The 17,747-nt window shown below is 39.4% G+C and overlaps 1 protein-coding gene across 2 annotated transcripts in view; it reads right to left on the bottom strand.

Annotated features, from left to right (window-relative positions):
• Positions 1–1,342: 1,342 nt before the first annotated feature.
• DBX2 (developing brain homeobox 2) overlaps positions 1,343–17,747 on the bottom strand; it is a 40,785-nt gene continuing 24,380 nt past the window's right edge. For both annotated transcript variants that reach the window (XM_079938011.1, XM_079938012.1), the window contains 2 exons: positions 9,357–9,544; positions 1,343–3,509 (listed from right to left, as the gene is read on the bottom strand). In XM_079938011.1, the coding sequence (XP_079794137.1) occupies positions 3,177–3,509; positions 9,357–9,544 (521 nt within the window). In that variant the 3' untranslated portion in view covers positions 1,343–3,176. The remainder of the gene's footprint in view (positions 3,510–9,356; positions 9,545–17,747) is intronic.

Raw genomic sequence — 17,747 nt, 5'->3', positions numbered from 1 at the left:
GATCATGGCCTCACTGTCTCCAGATCCAGTGACCATTCCAAACCTGGTTATATACTTCCAACCCTTCATACTTAGTGTTATAAAATATTTTCCTGTATAAACGCTGAAGGATGGTGTTCACCATTTTTTCCCTTCTCTTCCACCTAAGATTAATTAGACAATGTCCTTTCAAAAATTTTAAACACTTTTGCCTGCAGGCTTATATGGTCCTGGTGCTTTCTAGAGTAGTGTTAGTCTGGAAAGCAGACAGAAAACATACTCCTATGTGATCACTCGGAGCAAAGGAGTCTGCATTTAGAAAACAGAGGGAAATACACGTGTAAGAACACTGTAGGTGGAGGCGGCGTTGGTAAAGCACAAGTCAAAGGGGAAAGGAGACCCTTGTCAATTAGAATATGAAGCTCAGCACTTCTCTCCAACAATCTGGGTAAATGAAGGCAAAATCAAGGCACAGCAAGCATATGCCTGTGGACCATGTGCGTGTTTGTGTGTGTTTCCTAAGTACCCCTAATATATTCATCCAAGATGTACTTTTCCTAAGCCTTTAACACACTCTGAGGTAGAAACCAATTAAAAAATGTATCTGTGGGCTTCCCTGGTGGCGCGGTGGTTGACAGTCCGCCTGCCGATGCAGGGGACACGGGTTCGTGCCCCGGTCCGGGAAGATCCCACATGCCGCGGAGCGCCTGGGCCCGTGAGCCATGGCCGCTGAGCCTCCGCGTCCGGAGCCTGTGCCCCGCAAAGGGAAAGGCCACAACAGTGAGAGGCCCGCATACCGAAAAAAAAAAAAAAATGTATCTGTGTATACGATTATCAGGCCAATCATACAGAGAGAAGCCTCCGCTGGGTCTCAGAGCTCGAGATGAAACCCTGGGGGAAGATCATTTAAGCACCAAGTAGCTCACTTCTAAAACCTGGGTAATCGGATGGCCAAGACGCATGTTTCTCTCATTTGATTTTTAAATTATTCTCAAGAAACATTGACCATAGATAAGCACTCTATGATTTCTAGCAACAAGTGATAGAAAAATACACTTCCATTTCATAAACACTCCTGAGTGACTCTTCTCTACAGAGACTTCAAAGTTGAAGACTTTTGTGATTCTTTACTTTCCCCAAACTTCAAAATTAATAGAGAAGATACTGAAGAGAAAATCATTCCCCAAGTAAGAGATTATAAAGTACAACGTGCTTCTGAATTTCTTTAATAAATTTCTCTGCAATCCTCAAAATGTGTGTCTTACAATGCATCTGAGAGCTGGGTGAATACATTCACAGTGGTAGACACCCCCGCATGGTTGGTTAGATTTCAAGAGCTGAAACTTGACTGCCAGGGGTCAAATCCCATTTATTACCCTCAGTACCTTGGGCAAATCACCCTGACCATACTGGTCTGGGTCCCTTGTCTGAGTAACAAGAATCCTAATAGTAATAGAGTCCCTACACTTCATAGAGTTATTGTCACGAGGATTAAATGAGTTAATCCACATTAAAGGCTTATTAGCAGTCTCCAGCACACAGAAAGGACCTGATAAATGTAAATGAGGTTAACATTATACAAAGAAAAGAAACCGTATTATAAATCATTTTAAGACAGGTTTTAAAATTTAAATTGCTGTCAGCAGATCCCTGCCTCTGCTTCCCACAAAGAGGGACTGAGACAATCTTCTTCTGAGATGATTTTTGATCTTGTGATAAAGACATAAGCTAGCATACACCCAATCAAGTCCCGTTCATACAAAACAATTCCCTGGTGTTGACAAAAAACATTATCATCTGAAATATTACCTTTGCTAAAACTCTAAACCCTCAAAGTCTATAGCTAAGAACGTAAGCAAATTAGAAGCTACTCTCTTTATGCAGCTTTCTAACAAAATTCCACATCATGAACTTCTACTAATGTTTCTTGTCCACAGATTAATAACAACCTAGTTCAAAACCACATCATTTCCTTTTTCTGCCTCATTTCCTTCAAAGTGAAACATAATTTTTTCTTGGACCTGGAATAAAAAATTCTAGATGAACTAAGCAAATCGTTACCAGAAATGCAATTTTATAATAATACTATTTCAGAGTACTCAAGAAACATAAAACATCTGTGGTGATGTTTTTGTTAATACATAAAAATAACCTAATATATACTGCATACCACCTAGATGGAAAATTGAGTCTATAACTAAAAGTGCAAACAGAAATCACTATAGATCCCATCAGTATCGGGTTTTGAAGCCCAGTGGGGAACATTTTAAGAACTGTGACACTTCTGTAAGTCTTGGTTGGAGGTCACAAACTGCTTGGCACAGATGTTTTCTTTGGCCAACACAGTATTTCAAAATTATTAAACTCAAATACCTTTAGGTGAGTTATGCCCTCTATTTACCTGACAGGCCCTTAAAGGCGTTTTATTTGGCAGACCCTGCTTAAGACCCATCCTTACAGAAAAGAGATCAAATGATAATCATTAGTTAAATGGGTCCCTCCCTCACTGATAGCCTGATAAAGTCCAGAGCCTTGGAAATTAAAGGTACTAACAGTTACATTCAGAAATTCTTCTAGTTGCTTGTTGGATTAATTGTAAATACATACTTTCAGTGCATGTATCTCGTAGTGGCTCATTTGATTAGGATCTCAGAGCTGAGCTGTTAAAAATCACTTACATCTGGATACTGAAAGAAACCAGAAAGTAGAGAGTTTTTTAAAAATGTTCTTTTGATATGAAAATTTGTACTGAAGTCCAAATTTCACATAATTTTCAAAAAATTAAAAACATTCAGTCATCGTTGGTTTTTCTTCATATAAAAGGAAGTGAATTTGCTCAATGCACTATTTAGAGAGAAACTAATTTCTACTAATGTATTTTGATGAATATTTATATATATACACACATAGAGACACACGCATATATACACATATTCAGAGTAAGGACTGAGCTGACCATTATTCTCGTTCTTTTCAGTTCCATCGTACTTTCTGGGAGATTCTGTTCCACTTACAAATTAAGTCTGAGTCTAGGACCCACATAAGAGAACACTGGAGAGGTTTCCTAAAACATTAGTCCATGCTTCACTCCAAAGGTGTTAGGTTTTAGGCACTGATGAGACACAAGCTAGCAGGCTTAAGAGTCCAAACGTTAATAGTTAACTGTTCTTTACGTTAACGTGGCAGAATGCTTCCATTCACACTGAGCCAGTAAGTACACCCTTGTCTCTGGCATCCTCTTCAGAACACAAATATAAGGCACCTTGCAGTGACTCTGCTTCTGGGGCCAATGCCCCTGGACTCTCCAGGATTAGTCTCTCTGATGGTTCTGGTGAATTCTCCCTCCATCTTGGACTCGAGTGCTGTTGGGAGATTTCCCAGAGTGAAGGACATGGAGAAGGGAAACCCAGAGCAGATCTTGAGAGGGGGTCCTCTTGAAGGACTACTTCTTGGATACACCTGTTGGAAAGCACTTCCTTTTCTTTGGAATTCCGCCATTTCATCCTTCTGTTCTGAAACCAGATTTTCACCTATTGATAAAGTAATTGGACAAAATGATCACTTACATCACGTTACTTCACTTCAGCATTTTAAACTGTAATTTCTTCCACTGTGCCTTCCATAGAATACCTTATCCTGAGAGCCAGCCTAGCAAAGTCCTTGTGGCTTTTTACTTCAGAAGTTATCTGAGAAATTACTTTAGTACAGCATCTCCACACACTTATGAAACAAAACAACTGTGGTAAGCTGCTGACATCCTGAAAGTCAGACATCTTTCAAGACTGATTTAACTCTCTTCGATATTTTAAAATCTCATTTAGTCTGTGCTAAATTATTTATCCAAAGGAAATGTTATTGACTAGTAATAGCATCTGAGTGTTTACTTTGTGCCAGGTGTCAGGCCAGGCGCTCATCGTGGATTATACAATTTGATCCTCACAATGACTGCAAGAAGTCCTTATTTCACACATAAGAAAACTGAGGTTCAACGCAATGAACCAGTTCAAGGTCACATAGCTAGTAAAACAGAAGCATTTAGACTAGAATCCGTGACAGTCCCACTCCAGCGCTGAGGCTCTTATAAACATTCAGACCTCATCAGAAACTTCTGGAGACTCAATTAAGATTACATTTTATAATGCTTGGATAAATTGCAGGCTTTATACAATTTTTAAGTTCGAGTACTTCCAGGATTTATCAAACTCGAAGAATTAGGCTCAGTAAATAACGATTGATTGTAATTAACCTGAAAGTGCTTATGATGGTAGTTTCTAATTTGAGCCGTAACTTCCCCCACCCCACTTGAGTCTCTCTTTACTACTAACCTCCCTCTGACTGTGTCGTCAACTGTGCCTGAGCAGGAAACTTCACAACGGTTTCCTGATAGCCAATCACATTGCTTTCCTGTGCATTACACTGCACCCTTTTTTAGTAGCTTTCTAGTTTTAGAACAAAAACTGGAAAATTTTTACCTAAAGAAGTAATTATTAAAGTGTACCAACCAGATATTTCTCCCAATGAAGTAAAAAATTCTACCTGAGATGGTCTTTCCAGATTGGCAAAACAATTCTTTCATTCTTGCAATGTGATGGGCAATGTCCAAAATGGCTACAAAAGAAACCTACCACAGGCAGCTGAGCCCGAAAGACTGCCATCTCAGTTGTAATCCTGTGATTCAGGCTTTTCACAAGAAACCAGTCCTAATGCATACATAGCAGAGCATTTGCTTCTGTTCACAAACTCATTTATTATTTGCAGTAGGCATTTACTCCCAGAATGCCTGCCAACTATTTCTAATGGGTTTTCACCAAGACAGTTATTTGTTGCCATTAGTGATTTTTGTCTTTCTCATCACATTAATTATTTTCTTCTCCTCTTAGCTTTTCTGTATATCCAGAAATTTTTTGAGTAGTATCTCAATTTAAAAAAATCATGAAAGGAGTTTCTTCATAATCAGTGGCATTGGGACAAATGTACATATTTGGGAAAAATCATAAAATAAAATTTCTACCTCTCAACAAATACAAAAACAAATTCCAGATGGATTAAACAGCTAAACATAAATACAAAACTATAAAAATTCTAGAAGAAAATATAGAGATGATCATTACAGTCTTGGGGAGATGAATGTTTTCTTAAGCATGACATAAAAAAATAAGGCTACAAAGGGAAAACTAGATCTGACTACATTAAAAAAAGAGAAGTTTTTGTATAAATAAAGATGCCACAAGCATATGAAAAAGCCACAAACTACCCAAAAGAATTAAAAGCAGGGACTCAAGGAGATATTTGTACACACAATGCTCACAGTAGCATTATTCATATTAGTCAAAAGGTGGAAGCAACCCAAGTGACCACTGATGGATGAATGAATAAACAAAATGTGGTATATACATACAACTGAATATTATTCAGTCTCAAAAAGGAAGGAAATTCTGACACATGCTACACCATGGATGAAACTTGAAGACATTATGCCTCGTGAGATATTCCAGTCACAGAAGGACAAATACAGTATGATTCCACTTGTATGAGGTGCCTGGAGTAGTCAAATTCACAGAGACAGAAAGTAGAATGGTGGTTGCCTGATGCCTGCGGGGAGGGAGGAATGGGGAGTCATTGTTTAACGGGTGCAGAGTTTCAGTTTCGAGAAATGAAAAATGTTCTGGAGAGGGATGGTGTGACAGCTGCGTAACAAGCTGAATGTACTTAATGCCACTGAATCGTACACTTCAAAAAGGTTAAAATGGTAAGTTTTATGTTATGTGTATTTCACCACAATAAAAAAAAGCCACAAACTTGGAGGGGATTTTTGTGGCAGCTGTTAACAGGAAAATGTTACAAACCATAATATTCCAAATATTTTGATTAACAGCCAAAGTAATTGCTGCATATCTATCAACAAAAAGACAATAGAAAAAAAAAATGGTGCAGCCATGAAAAGGTTAAATTCAGATGAAAAATGACCAGTAAAGTGATTAAAAGATTCCCGAGTTCTGATAATTAGGGAAAAAATAACAGATACAACTGCCCATGAGGTTGGCAACATTTTCAAAAATTTAAATAGTGGAGGGATTGCAAAAAAAGGACTACTTATTAGTAAGAGTAAAGTTTGATATAATTCAATATCTTGATACAATATTTGGAAAGGAATTTTTAAATTGATCACAACTTAAAATGTACATACACTTTAACTTATAAATCCGACTCCTAGTTCCCTATCTTACAGAAATATTTTTAAAGTGCATAAAGATATGCAACAGTAAAAACTAGGAAGTAACTTAAAGCTGAGGATGGCTAAGTGAATTACAGTATATCCATGTCATGGTCTGCTCTGAGACACTCACTAAAAAAGAATGAAGTAAATGTGTATGCAGACATGGAAGGATGTATCCCATGCCATTTGAGTGGGGGAAGAAAAAGCAAAGGGCAAAACAATACTCACTGTCAGCAGCATTAATCCTAATAGCCCCCAAATGGGAACAATGCAAACACCCACCATTAGAATGGATAAACCCTGGTATATACCATGTAATACTACACAGCAATGAATGTAAACGAGCTACTGCTACAACACAGCCACGTGGATGAATCTCGCAAACACATGGTAAGTGAAAGAAGCCATATACCAAAGAAGATGTACTGAGTGATCCTATCTGTATAAAGCACAAAAACAGGCAAAACTAATCTATGCTGTTCAAAGTTCCGAAGGAGAAGGTAGTGACCGGGAGGGGGCAGGCAGGGGGCTCCTGGCCCGGTGGTAATGTTCTACCTCTTGAGCTGTGTGCTGGTGACACAAGTGATTTGTATTATCCTTCAGAAGATGTTAAAATAGATGCAGAGTGTGATGCCATTTTTATTTAAAATTATATACACGATTCTAGGTCTCAGCTTCTTCATTTGTAAAACAGAAATAGCAAAAGTAGCTACTTTTATTATCTGCAAATAACATCAAATGTAAGGGCACATAGTAGTCATTATGAAAGTATCTGTGTTTTTATGTTTATGCATATATGACACACATATAAGTTTATTTTAAAAATAATACATGATATGCCAATAAACTCAAACAAGAGCCATACATAAATGACAGTAGTAACCAGGGAGTTGGATTGGAAAGGGAACAGATATGTTTTCATTTTTAACTTTACCAATCTCCCTTTTGTTTGAATTTACCGTAATAAATACCATGTAGTCACTGTGTAATTAGACATAGTGTACATGCAAATAAGAAAACGTTAAATTACTTCCGAGCTGTTCGCCAAATTCAATAAGGCAAAAAGCGTTCATTCCTGAGGCACTTGAATTTTAAAAACTATATAATCGACTATGTAAAACTATGTGCCTGTGGATAACAACTGGGAGATAACATACAAATATGGAAACAGTTCGTTATCTCAGAGTGGAAATATTATGGTCATGGCCTCATAAATAGTCCTTAATAGGCTTGCTGCATTCCCTTTTCAACAGTTCCTTTTAAAGAAGATGCTATGTACTATCACGGATTTTCACACTTTCCCAGAGCACTGTCAGATCAATCCCAGCCACCTTTGATCTTTTAACACCTACCTCAAGTTCCAACTCAACCAGAATCCCCCAGCCTCCCAAACCTGCACACTTTCTCCCCTCTGACTCTGCTGTGTCTTATCCATACTAATGCCATGCAGGCCAGGCCCACTGAGCCCCCCACGTGATCCTCTCTCAGGCCCAGCAATTCCTCTGAGGATCAGGTAATTCCCATCACTAGACTCCCTAGGGGTATAGGAACCAGTCCTATGACCATCCTTTCCAGAGATGGGGATTAGTGTAAGGCTCCAGAGAGATACATAAGTTCTAGGAGAACCACTGATCTAGCTCCATTATTTGGCAGTATATCTAACCTACCAGGGGCTGTTTCCTAGATTAATGTCTTATATTGTTATCTAACCGTTCATGAGGTTCTGCTTTGTTTTCCCAGTTGGTTGTATAAATTCCTGGGGTCCAAGGAGTGTTATCTTAATCAGTATTTATCAATATTCCCTCTTACCTAGCACAGTGTCTTACGCACAATAGACCACCAAGATATATCTATTGATTTGTCTGTCACAGACACAAAATTGCTCTGTGACATAGACAGAATTCCTGTATTTGTCCCTGTTTTTAAAGTGAGAAACTGAGGCACAGAGCAGTCAATTAAGGTTATGGGCTCATTAGTCCCACACACGAGGAAAACACAGACTGGCTGATCTAGGTCAATTATCCTCTACCACACCTCGTACTGCTTCCTACGACTATAAAAAGTCGGGGGACAGGGGGACAGATCACTTCCCTAGGGAAAGGAAGCAAGGTTAAGAAGGGTTTCATCCAAAAATAACTAGTTTAATAACATCCAAAGTTAGAAACCAGGTCATTTGTATTGAGGGAAGTACAGTAGAGCATGGTGGTTAACACAGAGCCTCTGCTAGCCCTTCAGGGCCTTTATGCTGATTCAAAGATTCCAGGTGGAAGGAGCCTTGCACCTGGAAAGTCAGTTTGACAAGCAGAGTACCTGCTGCATTTCAGTTGCTGCCATCCCTCTTAGCCAAATGGCCTTGTGCAGTGAACATCCTGCACAACTGTACATGGTGGCTCCAGGTTAAAGAGAATGCGAACTCCAGAGTCAGATTGCCTGGAGTGGGAGCCCAGTTCCAAAGCAGCTCCACTTTGTGACACTGGACCTCTGTTTACCTCTCTACATTTCCTCATCTAGAAAATGGGGATATTTCATATGGTGATTATAATAGGGATTAAATAGGAAAATGCTAGTGCCTTATACTGTTAATTATTTATAAGTAGGCCAATCTTTAAATGGAGTATGCTGCACTTCCCAAAAGGCTAGAAAGTCTCTTTCAAAATTATATGAAATATCATTGTACAAGAAAGGTTTGTAAAGGTTGCAAATGTGAAACTACTTGACTGTACTTTACATAAGCCCACAGTGCAAAATAATGAAATCTATTAAGAGGTATTTATGAGTCACTCATTCATGCCTTGATTTTGGACTGGAAATGAAGAAAAAGACAGGAAAATTGGTTCCTGCTTTTGAAGGCAATTATGTAACCTGCTTCTCTGAAAACAGAGCAAACAATGTAATGATGTAAATGCCACAAGCCTTCGCTTTTCTCTTCATTTGGGAAGAATTAATCAGGCGAAAACCTAGACCTCTTCAGCAAAGGGACCGATTTCCAAATAGGAATTGTGACATATATTTCCACCCACTAAAAAATTATGCAAGTCGTTTCAATAATGCTTCAGGGTCCAGTGCTATGCCTACTACAACAAATAGTTACCAAATGAATGGATATCATTGGATTCCTTCAGAAATCAGGAGCAGTAGATATCTTCCTGCTCATTAGTACCTGTGATTCCTTTAGTCCCAAGGTGACGGCAAGTTTCTTTCGGTCTGTTTTGCTGATATATTTCTGCTTCTGAAACATTTTCTCCAGAGCCTTTCTCTGGTCCTCAGAAAAGACAGCTCTTCTTAAAATACCCCTCCGAGCTTTGGAATTAGATTCCTGTGTCAGAAGAGGCAGCACACTCTCTTCTCCTAGAGGGGAGAAAAGATACAAAAAGCCCCATTAGCTGTAGGGAGAATTCCATCTGTCTTTTCCACGACAATACCCTCCTTCTCTGTACCATGGCCCAATTATCTCATCTCTGAACTCTGCACATGTAGAGAGCTTCTTAACCTTTTTTTGGTCGTGGACTCCACTGAGAATCTGATAAATGCTCTTTGCTCCCCATTGGGAAAAAAAAGTACATATGCTTGCCTTCCCAATTTTGCATGCCATGTCAGAAAGTCCATGGTCCCAGGTTACAAAGCTCCAATGCAGAACTAGTAGGTGGTTTAAATACTTAATTTTCCTCTAATTCTTCATTTATTTATTCATTCATTCATTGTCTCAAGCTGTTGAACACTTACCATATGCCAGGCACTCCTCTCAATACTACACACTGAGAAATTAGACGTATGTTTTATCGTACTCATTACCTATAAAATCAAGTGGGAGGCATTTATTGAACCAGCGTCACAAGTGTGATGAAGTATTCCTAAGAAGAGGGTGCACCGGGAGCACAAAACGATGGGCTTAATCTTCATCTGGGATGTCAGGGAAAGCTTGCAAGAGTCAGAGATGTTTAAACTGAGAAGGAAGGTTTGGAAGACCTCCAATCACCCCCTCCCTGATTCAGTTGATCATCAACTCCTTCAGGGAAGAGACATTTACTACTTTTTCTGCCTTTCTGCAGCTAGCACAACACTGGTTCCCACCCTCTGTGAGTTTCATTCATCATTCACTATTCATTTATTCAGCTTCCAAGCTGTGGTAGGAGGAATAATGTCCTTTCCAAAGATGCCCATGTCCTAATCCCCAGAACCTGTGAACATATTACATTATATGGCAAGCGGTAATTAAGGTCGCAAATGGAATTACAGTTGCTAATCAGCTGAACTTGAGGTTAGGAGAGTATCCTGGAGTATCCACGTAGGCCCAATGTAATCACAAGGGTCCTTATAAGTGGAAGAGGGAGACCAAGAAAGGAAGTCATAGTGATAGTTTTGAAGATGCTACACTTCTTCCTTTGAAGATGGAGGAAGGGGCCATGAACCAAGAAATGCACTAGAAACTGGAAAGGCGAGGAAACAGATTCTCCCCTAGAGCCTCCGGAAGAAATGTAGTCCTGCTGACACACTGATTTTAGTTCACTGAGACCCATTTCAGGCTTCTGACCTCTATAACTGTACGATAATAAGCTTGTATTAAGACATGAGGTTTGTGGACATTTGTTACAGCAGCAAGAGGACACTAATACACTGGGTATCTGCTGAGGAAACCAGACAAACGGCACATGGTCCCCACCCTCAAGGAGTTCACCTTCTCATGGGAGGACCAATACATGAACGTCACTCCAGAATACAGGCACCAGAGGAGCAGGGACTCCAGTGTACGACTGTATCCGGTATGCATTTGGGTGTTTGATAATTATTTCTAAATAAAAAAGCAAACGCATGTCTTAAGTACTGAAATAGAATGATCCCTACAGTGCTCTGGCATCACAAAAAAGGAAGTGATGAGTTCGAGAAAATAGTTAGGTTGAGTCAAGTCTAAAAGGACAATTCAGTTCCAGAGAGAAAGAACCAAGGCCAATCCAGGCAGAGTGACTAGCATGTCTCAAAGCACCAAAGCACAAAGGAATAAAGTCTCTCCAAGGAAAAGTAAGCAGTCTGCAAGGCCTTGGAAGGGCATGAAACAGAGGGTGCAAGCTGGCAACCGTATCCAGCCTGCAGACGGGCTTTGTTTAGCGTGTTGGTTAAAAATTCTGAGTTAGTTGTTTACATTTAATAACTGGGAGGTTTCATATGAAGTCCAGGTTTCCAACATCTCTTCAAAGGTAACCACACTAGGCTCACCTTCCCATAAAGCAGAGATCTACCATAGTGAGTGGCAGGTGCCCTCTTTAGATGGAGCATGTGGTCCCCAGTTTGCTATAGCCTCACCTAACTTGCTTTTCTTTTTTTTTTTTTTTGCGGTAGACGGGCCTCTCACTGTTGTGGCCTCTCCCACTGCAGAGCACAGGCTCCGGACGCGCAGGCTCAGTGGTCATGGCTCACGGTCCCAGCCGCTCCGCGGCATGTGGGATCCTCCCGGACCGGGGCACGAACCCGTGTCCCCTGTATCGGCAGGTGGACCCCGAACTACTGCGCCACCAGGGAAGCCCTAACTTGCTTCTTATCTGACAGGCTGTTGAAGACATCTAGACCTCTGGCACAGAGATTATGGAGTGGAATCGAGCCAGACCATAGAGGACTACAAGGGTTTGGAACATTACCCAATAGTTAGTGAAGACCAATAGAATATGTTTAAGCAGGGTGTGACATGATAATAATAAACCTACACTGAGCACTTCCTCTGTACTCATACTTACTGTGTTAAGTCGCTGACATGCATTATTTCATTTAATCCTCCCAACCTACCTATGCCATGAATGCTACTATTATTCTTCCCATTTCACAGATGAATAAAAAGAAGCTTAGGTAGCTTACGGAACTTTGTCCAAGGTCACATGGCTAGGGCTTCAAACCCAGGAATACTGATTCCAAAACAAATGCTCTTAACCCTACAGTGGACTGACACAATCTGACTTGTATTTTAGAAGAAAAATGTCAAAAAGTGGATAAATCTCGTCAATTTTACCTCTGTAATATAATAGCTTCCCTTCCTATTTGTTTAAAAGATTGTAAATATCTCCCAGCTAGTCTCTCAGCTCTGGGTTGTGCCTCATTCTGATTCATCCTGACATTCCCAGAACTACTGGCCTCTCCCTCTTTCTTCCAGGTCTGTAACACCTGCATCTCCGTAGAAATGCCAGAGCCCCTGGGATGTAATCAAGCCCAGTTCTTTACAAAAGTCTACTTTTACTGATGCCCTTCCCATTCATCCTCTCATGGGATCTTGGTTAATTCTCCACCTACAGAACCAATTATTTTTGCCTCTCTCACACCCAGGTCATAGCTGGAAGTCAGGCTTTGGCACCTGGATTCACTATTTCTTAGAGATTTGAATCGTTTTATGCAATACTTGTCAGTAATAAAAATAGTATAAACATCTCAATATGTTCATATCTTTCTAAATACTTTTCTTCTCTGAACTATCCTTTGTATAGAGACCATGGAATTGGCCCTTCTGCACTATTTCAGATCACAGATTCATCTCGTGAGATGGTGTCTCTCTAGGAAGCCTCAGGACAAAAGTCTCTGGAGGATGGAAGAACTGGGTTTGGATCTCAGCACTTGGAATGAGTTACTCTTTCAGGTTATTTTCGGAGTTTCTTTAAGGATTTGATGAAATAGCACAAAACATTTCCAGTGCCTAGCCCACAATAAGGATCCCTCAAATCTATTTCACTTGCCCCTGTTGAATTTCATTTTATTCTTATAAGAATCATATGCCACAGACATCCTCTGTACGGATGAAGAAGTGTTCAGAGCAGTTAAGTTCAAAGCAGCACGAAGGACACAGATCTCAGTGATAGCAAGACCTTCTAAATCCAAATTCTTGGCTCCTTTCTATGCTTCCCCACACTCTTTCTTGATGGGTCAAGAATGGGAAGAAAGAAACATTTATAAACATAGCCAGAGCTCCTGCCTGTGTCTATGGGCTTCTGCTCCCTGTCCTGGGTCAGTCTGTGAGCCTGGACCATATAGCACCTCCTATACAACCTGGCAACAGTGTCCTCAGATTCCAGCATCCCCTTCTCACTTCCTATTTTGATCTGGAATTCTTAATTTGTAACTGTATACAATCTACCATTATTAAAGCCATATGTACTAAAAATTAGGAAAGAAACTTAAATATCCGAAGTTAAAGAAATGCATAAGCACATTATGCTATATCTACTAGGTGAAATTGTAAAGAACCACTAAAGATGATGACTAGGAAGATGAGGCAGCAGCAAAACAAACAAACAAACAAAAAACATTATCTGCTCAAAGCTAAGTAAAAATGCAGAGAAAAAAGACTGAAAGGCAAAAATACCCCACTAAGATAGGATACTGTTGTAGAGTTATGGACAAATAATTCACCTCCACTCTACATTTTAAGTCTGGCTCAGTTTTCTAAGGAAAACAAGCAAACGTTGTAGTAACCTTCTGGGGAGTAATCTGGCCAAGTGATTGAGTCGTCGCTGAGTGACACCTGAAAATGAATCCACTCCATCCTTCACAGATGCTCACAGTTGATAAGGAGAGGTCCGAGAAGAACAGAGACAGCCAAGGTACAAGTGAGATAAACACCCGCAGACCACCACATAGGAAGCTTTTAAGCACCAGATAAGAAGCCACTTAGTCTTGGAGGCCAAGAGAGTGAGTCCTGAGAGAGAAGAGCTGCCAGAAGACTAGCAATTCCTCTTGCTGGCCATCTTGACAAAGGTGGGCAGAGAGAGGGACTGACATTTGCAGACGCATGAGTGGGGTGAAGACGAGTGTGAAACGTGGTAAATCTAGGAATCTCACACGGCTTGGAACTTCCAGACTGCAGGGGATGAGCGGGAAGAACACAGGACATTAGCTGGCAGGTAGATTAGGGCCAGGGGTGACTGAAACAAATCTAAGGGATAATTTGCCACAGAGGAAAGCCTTTCAAGGACTTGACCAACTTAGTATTTTAGAAAGGCCAATACTTTTTGAGCTAATACAACCTTTTACTTTTTTAAATAATTTTATTTTGTTCTTATTGAAGTATAGTTGATTTACCATGTTGTGTTAGTTTCAGGTGTACAGCACAGTGATTCAGTTTTTTATATATAGTCTTTTTCAGATTCTTTTCCCTTATAGGTTATTACAAACTACTGAGTATATATAGTTCCCTGTGCTATACAGTAGGTCCTTGTGGGTTATCTATTTTATAATACAACTTTTTAAATCTGTATAGAAATACAAACAAATTTTTGGACCAATAAAGCTAGTTTAAAAAAAAAATCCGCCTACATTTTTTTCTAAGCCGAGGTTTTATACATAGGGATCATGATTTTACTCATTTTCACCCCTTCTTCACCAAGATCTACATGTTTACATAAAACAATGGGGTAACACATTTAAATGCCCCTACGGCTTTTAATAGGAACCTACAGGTTTTCCTATTGAGTTATGCTTAAGTGAAGAGAAAGAAGAGTCCCTTCAAGGGGATCTACAGATAAATTATTCTCACCAACATGGTAAAAGCTAACGTTGAAGGGTCGTGCACACAAAGCAGACCTCAATCTCTGAAAGACAGAGCTGGAGTGGTTGTGAAGGTCAGAGGGTTAACTCCTGGGTCTGATCTTAGGGATTCGGTGCCCTAAAGCAAACACGAATACAACCACTGAACAAGCAAAAACCATGGCAAAGATAAAGAAGATTCCGTTTTTCCTTTCTTTGCTAGTTGCCTGGTTTCTCTTCGCATTGCTCTCAATACACAAATTGCGCTTGTTTTCATAAACGGAGGTGGCTCAGTTTCCTACAAGAAGCATGTGACAAGATGCTACTTCTACCACTGATGCTCCTCTCCTTGTCTCCCCCATGAGTCTTTTGTGGGCTGTCTCTGGATCTAACCATAAACTACCCTATACCATCTTCCTACCTTCTAAATCTAGGAATATGGGCTCAATTACACCTGCGAAACATAGTGACTTCAAGAATTTGTTGGTAATTCAAAAATCTCTCAGAAGCTACTGAAAAGTTATAAGCAACAAACACCTCTGATTATTCCTAAATTCATGACAAAAGTCTGATTTATATGGAAACTTACAGGTGACAAAAATAAATAAATAAATAAATAATATAAAAATAACAATGAAAAGGGACAGAGTTTAAGGCATGCAGTAGAAAAGACACTTTAAAATCCAGGGCCGCCAATTCAAGGTGCTATAGGCTCTGCTAATTTGCGAATATCATTATTATTATTTTATAATGTAGCTTCCATATATATTTGGGGCTCAACATGCGCTGATGTATGTGGCAACGACAGGCAGCATGGCATGAAATCTTTACCACAATCCCCAGAGGTACATATTATCATCCCCATTTTCCACAGGAAGAAACTGAGGCTCTGGAAAGATAAGTTGTGCAATTGAGGTCATACACCCAAGCAGAGTGAGGCCAATCAATGCTCTTTAAAATTATACCAAAGATTGTGAAAATTACCGATGTGCCGGGAAAGAGGTCGGGAGGTAGGGAGAGTCATTAAAATGGCAGAATGACCTAGTATAGAAAAGTTTACAAAGGCCTAATTCCCTGCATCCTGAGACAGCCCCCATGTACCACACCCCCCTGGGAATCCCTGTGTGCAGTGCCTTGTGAAGGGCATTTTGAACAGAGGTGTGCTGTGTGTGAACGATACAGTACGGGGTGGGGGGCAGCGAAGAGCAATAGAGAAACACAGCAGTAGATAGGCCTCTGTCTACCCCAAGGTAGGCTACTACTACTACTTACGAACATTTGGGGAGAAAGGGAACCCCATTCCAGGAACGACCCTCAAATACTTTCACTGCCACTGTGGAACTGCTGAATAGAGCCATCAACTTGGAAAATCTATTGTCTTCGAGTCTCTGACTCCTTTAAACTTTCTTCCTGGTTGACCAAGTGTCATTTATCTCCCTTCACTATTGAGAAGTCAAAACCTATGTTCAGCTTATCACACATACACAACTATGTTTTCACCACAATAATTAGGCTTCTTTCTCTGTTAGCACAAAATGCTGCATCCCTCTGAAAATCTTAGAGTTCTAAAGATAAATCCTTATAAAAGAAGCTCTCAGGCAGCCTTTTATGGATTTCCATAGGTCTTGATCAGTTCCCCAAGCCCACTCACTGCTCCAGCTGAGAGCAGGAAACATCCAGGTCAGGTGGTAAGAAGACCCATCAGAGCACTGCCACCTTTGACAGTGTCACTCATAGGACGAATCTACAGTAATAAAAATAAGGTCCTTTCCCTGCTGCCTTCAACAAAATCCTAAATTCAAATTTGGAGAGTATTCTATGTTCTTTTAAGTTTTAATGAGAAAGGGAAGATAGTAAAATGATCTCAAAACGCAGAATCTAAGTTCACCTCCCAAGAAAAAGGGAGAGCAATTTAACCCAGAAGAATATTTCCTCACTCATATTTTTATAAAGCTGCTCCAAATTTAAACTTTGTCTTTTAATGCATAAAATTCTTGAAAGGTCAAATTCAAGTTGGGTACTCAAAGACAAAACGAAATCATTATCTCATTAATTCAATTAGCTATTCTACAAAATTAAGACTCCTATACATTTTCATGTAGTCTTTTCCTTAAGGTCATTCTCTGCATAACTTCTACAACTTTCCATCTCATTTTATGAAGTATGTTATTTTGAAAAGAACCTTATGGATATACTACCAAAGATTTGCCTTACACTGCTTTGGGGGAGAGGAGAACTTTTACCACTGCCTTTAAATTTTTCCCCACTGTAAGGATTGTGCTTAAATACCCTATTAAACTATTTATTATATGTGAGAAGGGCACTAGATGAATGATTGTTTCCACAGTGCCACAAGTCAATCATAAATCTAAAAGGTTAACAAGAGAAACTAAATCAATTTTAAACAAGTGAATCATGTTAACAGTCAAAATGGTATTTCACTTGCTAGCTGAGGATGTGTTGCTCTAATTCTACACCTTTTAGAAAGAGTGAAGTCAACATTGTGAAACAATGATGAGGGCCACTGATTTCATCTCTTAGTAAAATTTTTAGTGTAAACCATAATTCTGGCTATCCGAACTGAAATACAAAATAATACAAAATTACTTCAACAGTTCATTTTCCTTCTTTCGTACAAACGGAAAAAAACTTAAATGCTTGGGCATAAAATCATTCTTCCTATTAAAAAAAGAAGAAGAAAAGAAAATCTAGTAAATGCCTTAAATTAAAAAGCTTACCGGGCAGTTGTAAGTCTTATTAACTGTTCCTTGGTATCATGATTATTTATGTAATATTCTTAATTGAAAGCCTAAATCCACCATTTCATTATTATTTGCTGCCAATACAGTGAACATCATAAATAAGAAAATAAGAAATTCATTTCAGATTTATCACCAATGAGACACCAATGTTTATTAAGAACACTTGTGGCATCTCTATGCTGTTTTATTTTATTCATTTATTTATTTTCTTTTTCTAGTGTTCTTTCTTTTTTTTAAAACATCTTTATTGGAGTATAATTGCTATACAATGTTGCGTTAGTTTCTGCTGTATA

Source organism: Stenella coeruleoalba (assembly GCF_951394435.1).
Source record: "Stenella coeruleoalba genome assembly, chromosome: 11".
NCBI classification, from domain to species: Eukaryota; Metazoa; Chordata; class Mammalia; order Artiodactyla; family Delphinidae; genus Stenella; species Stenella coeruleoalba.
This window is presented reverse-complemented; position numbering and strand designations above follow the sequence as displayed.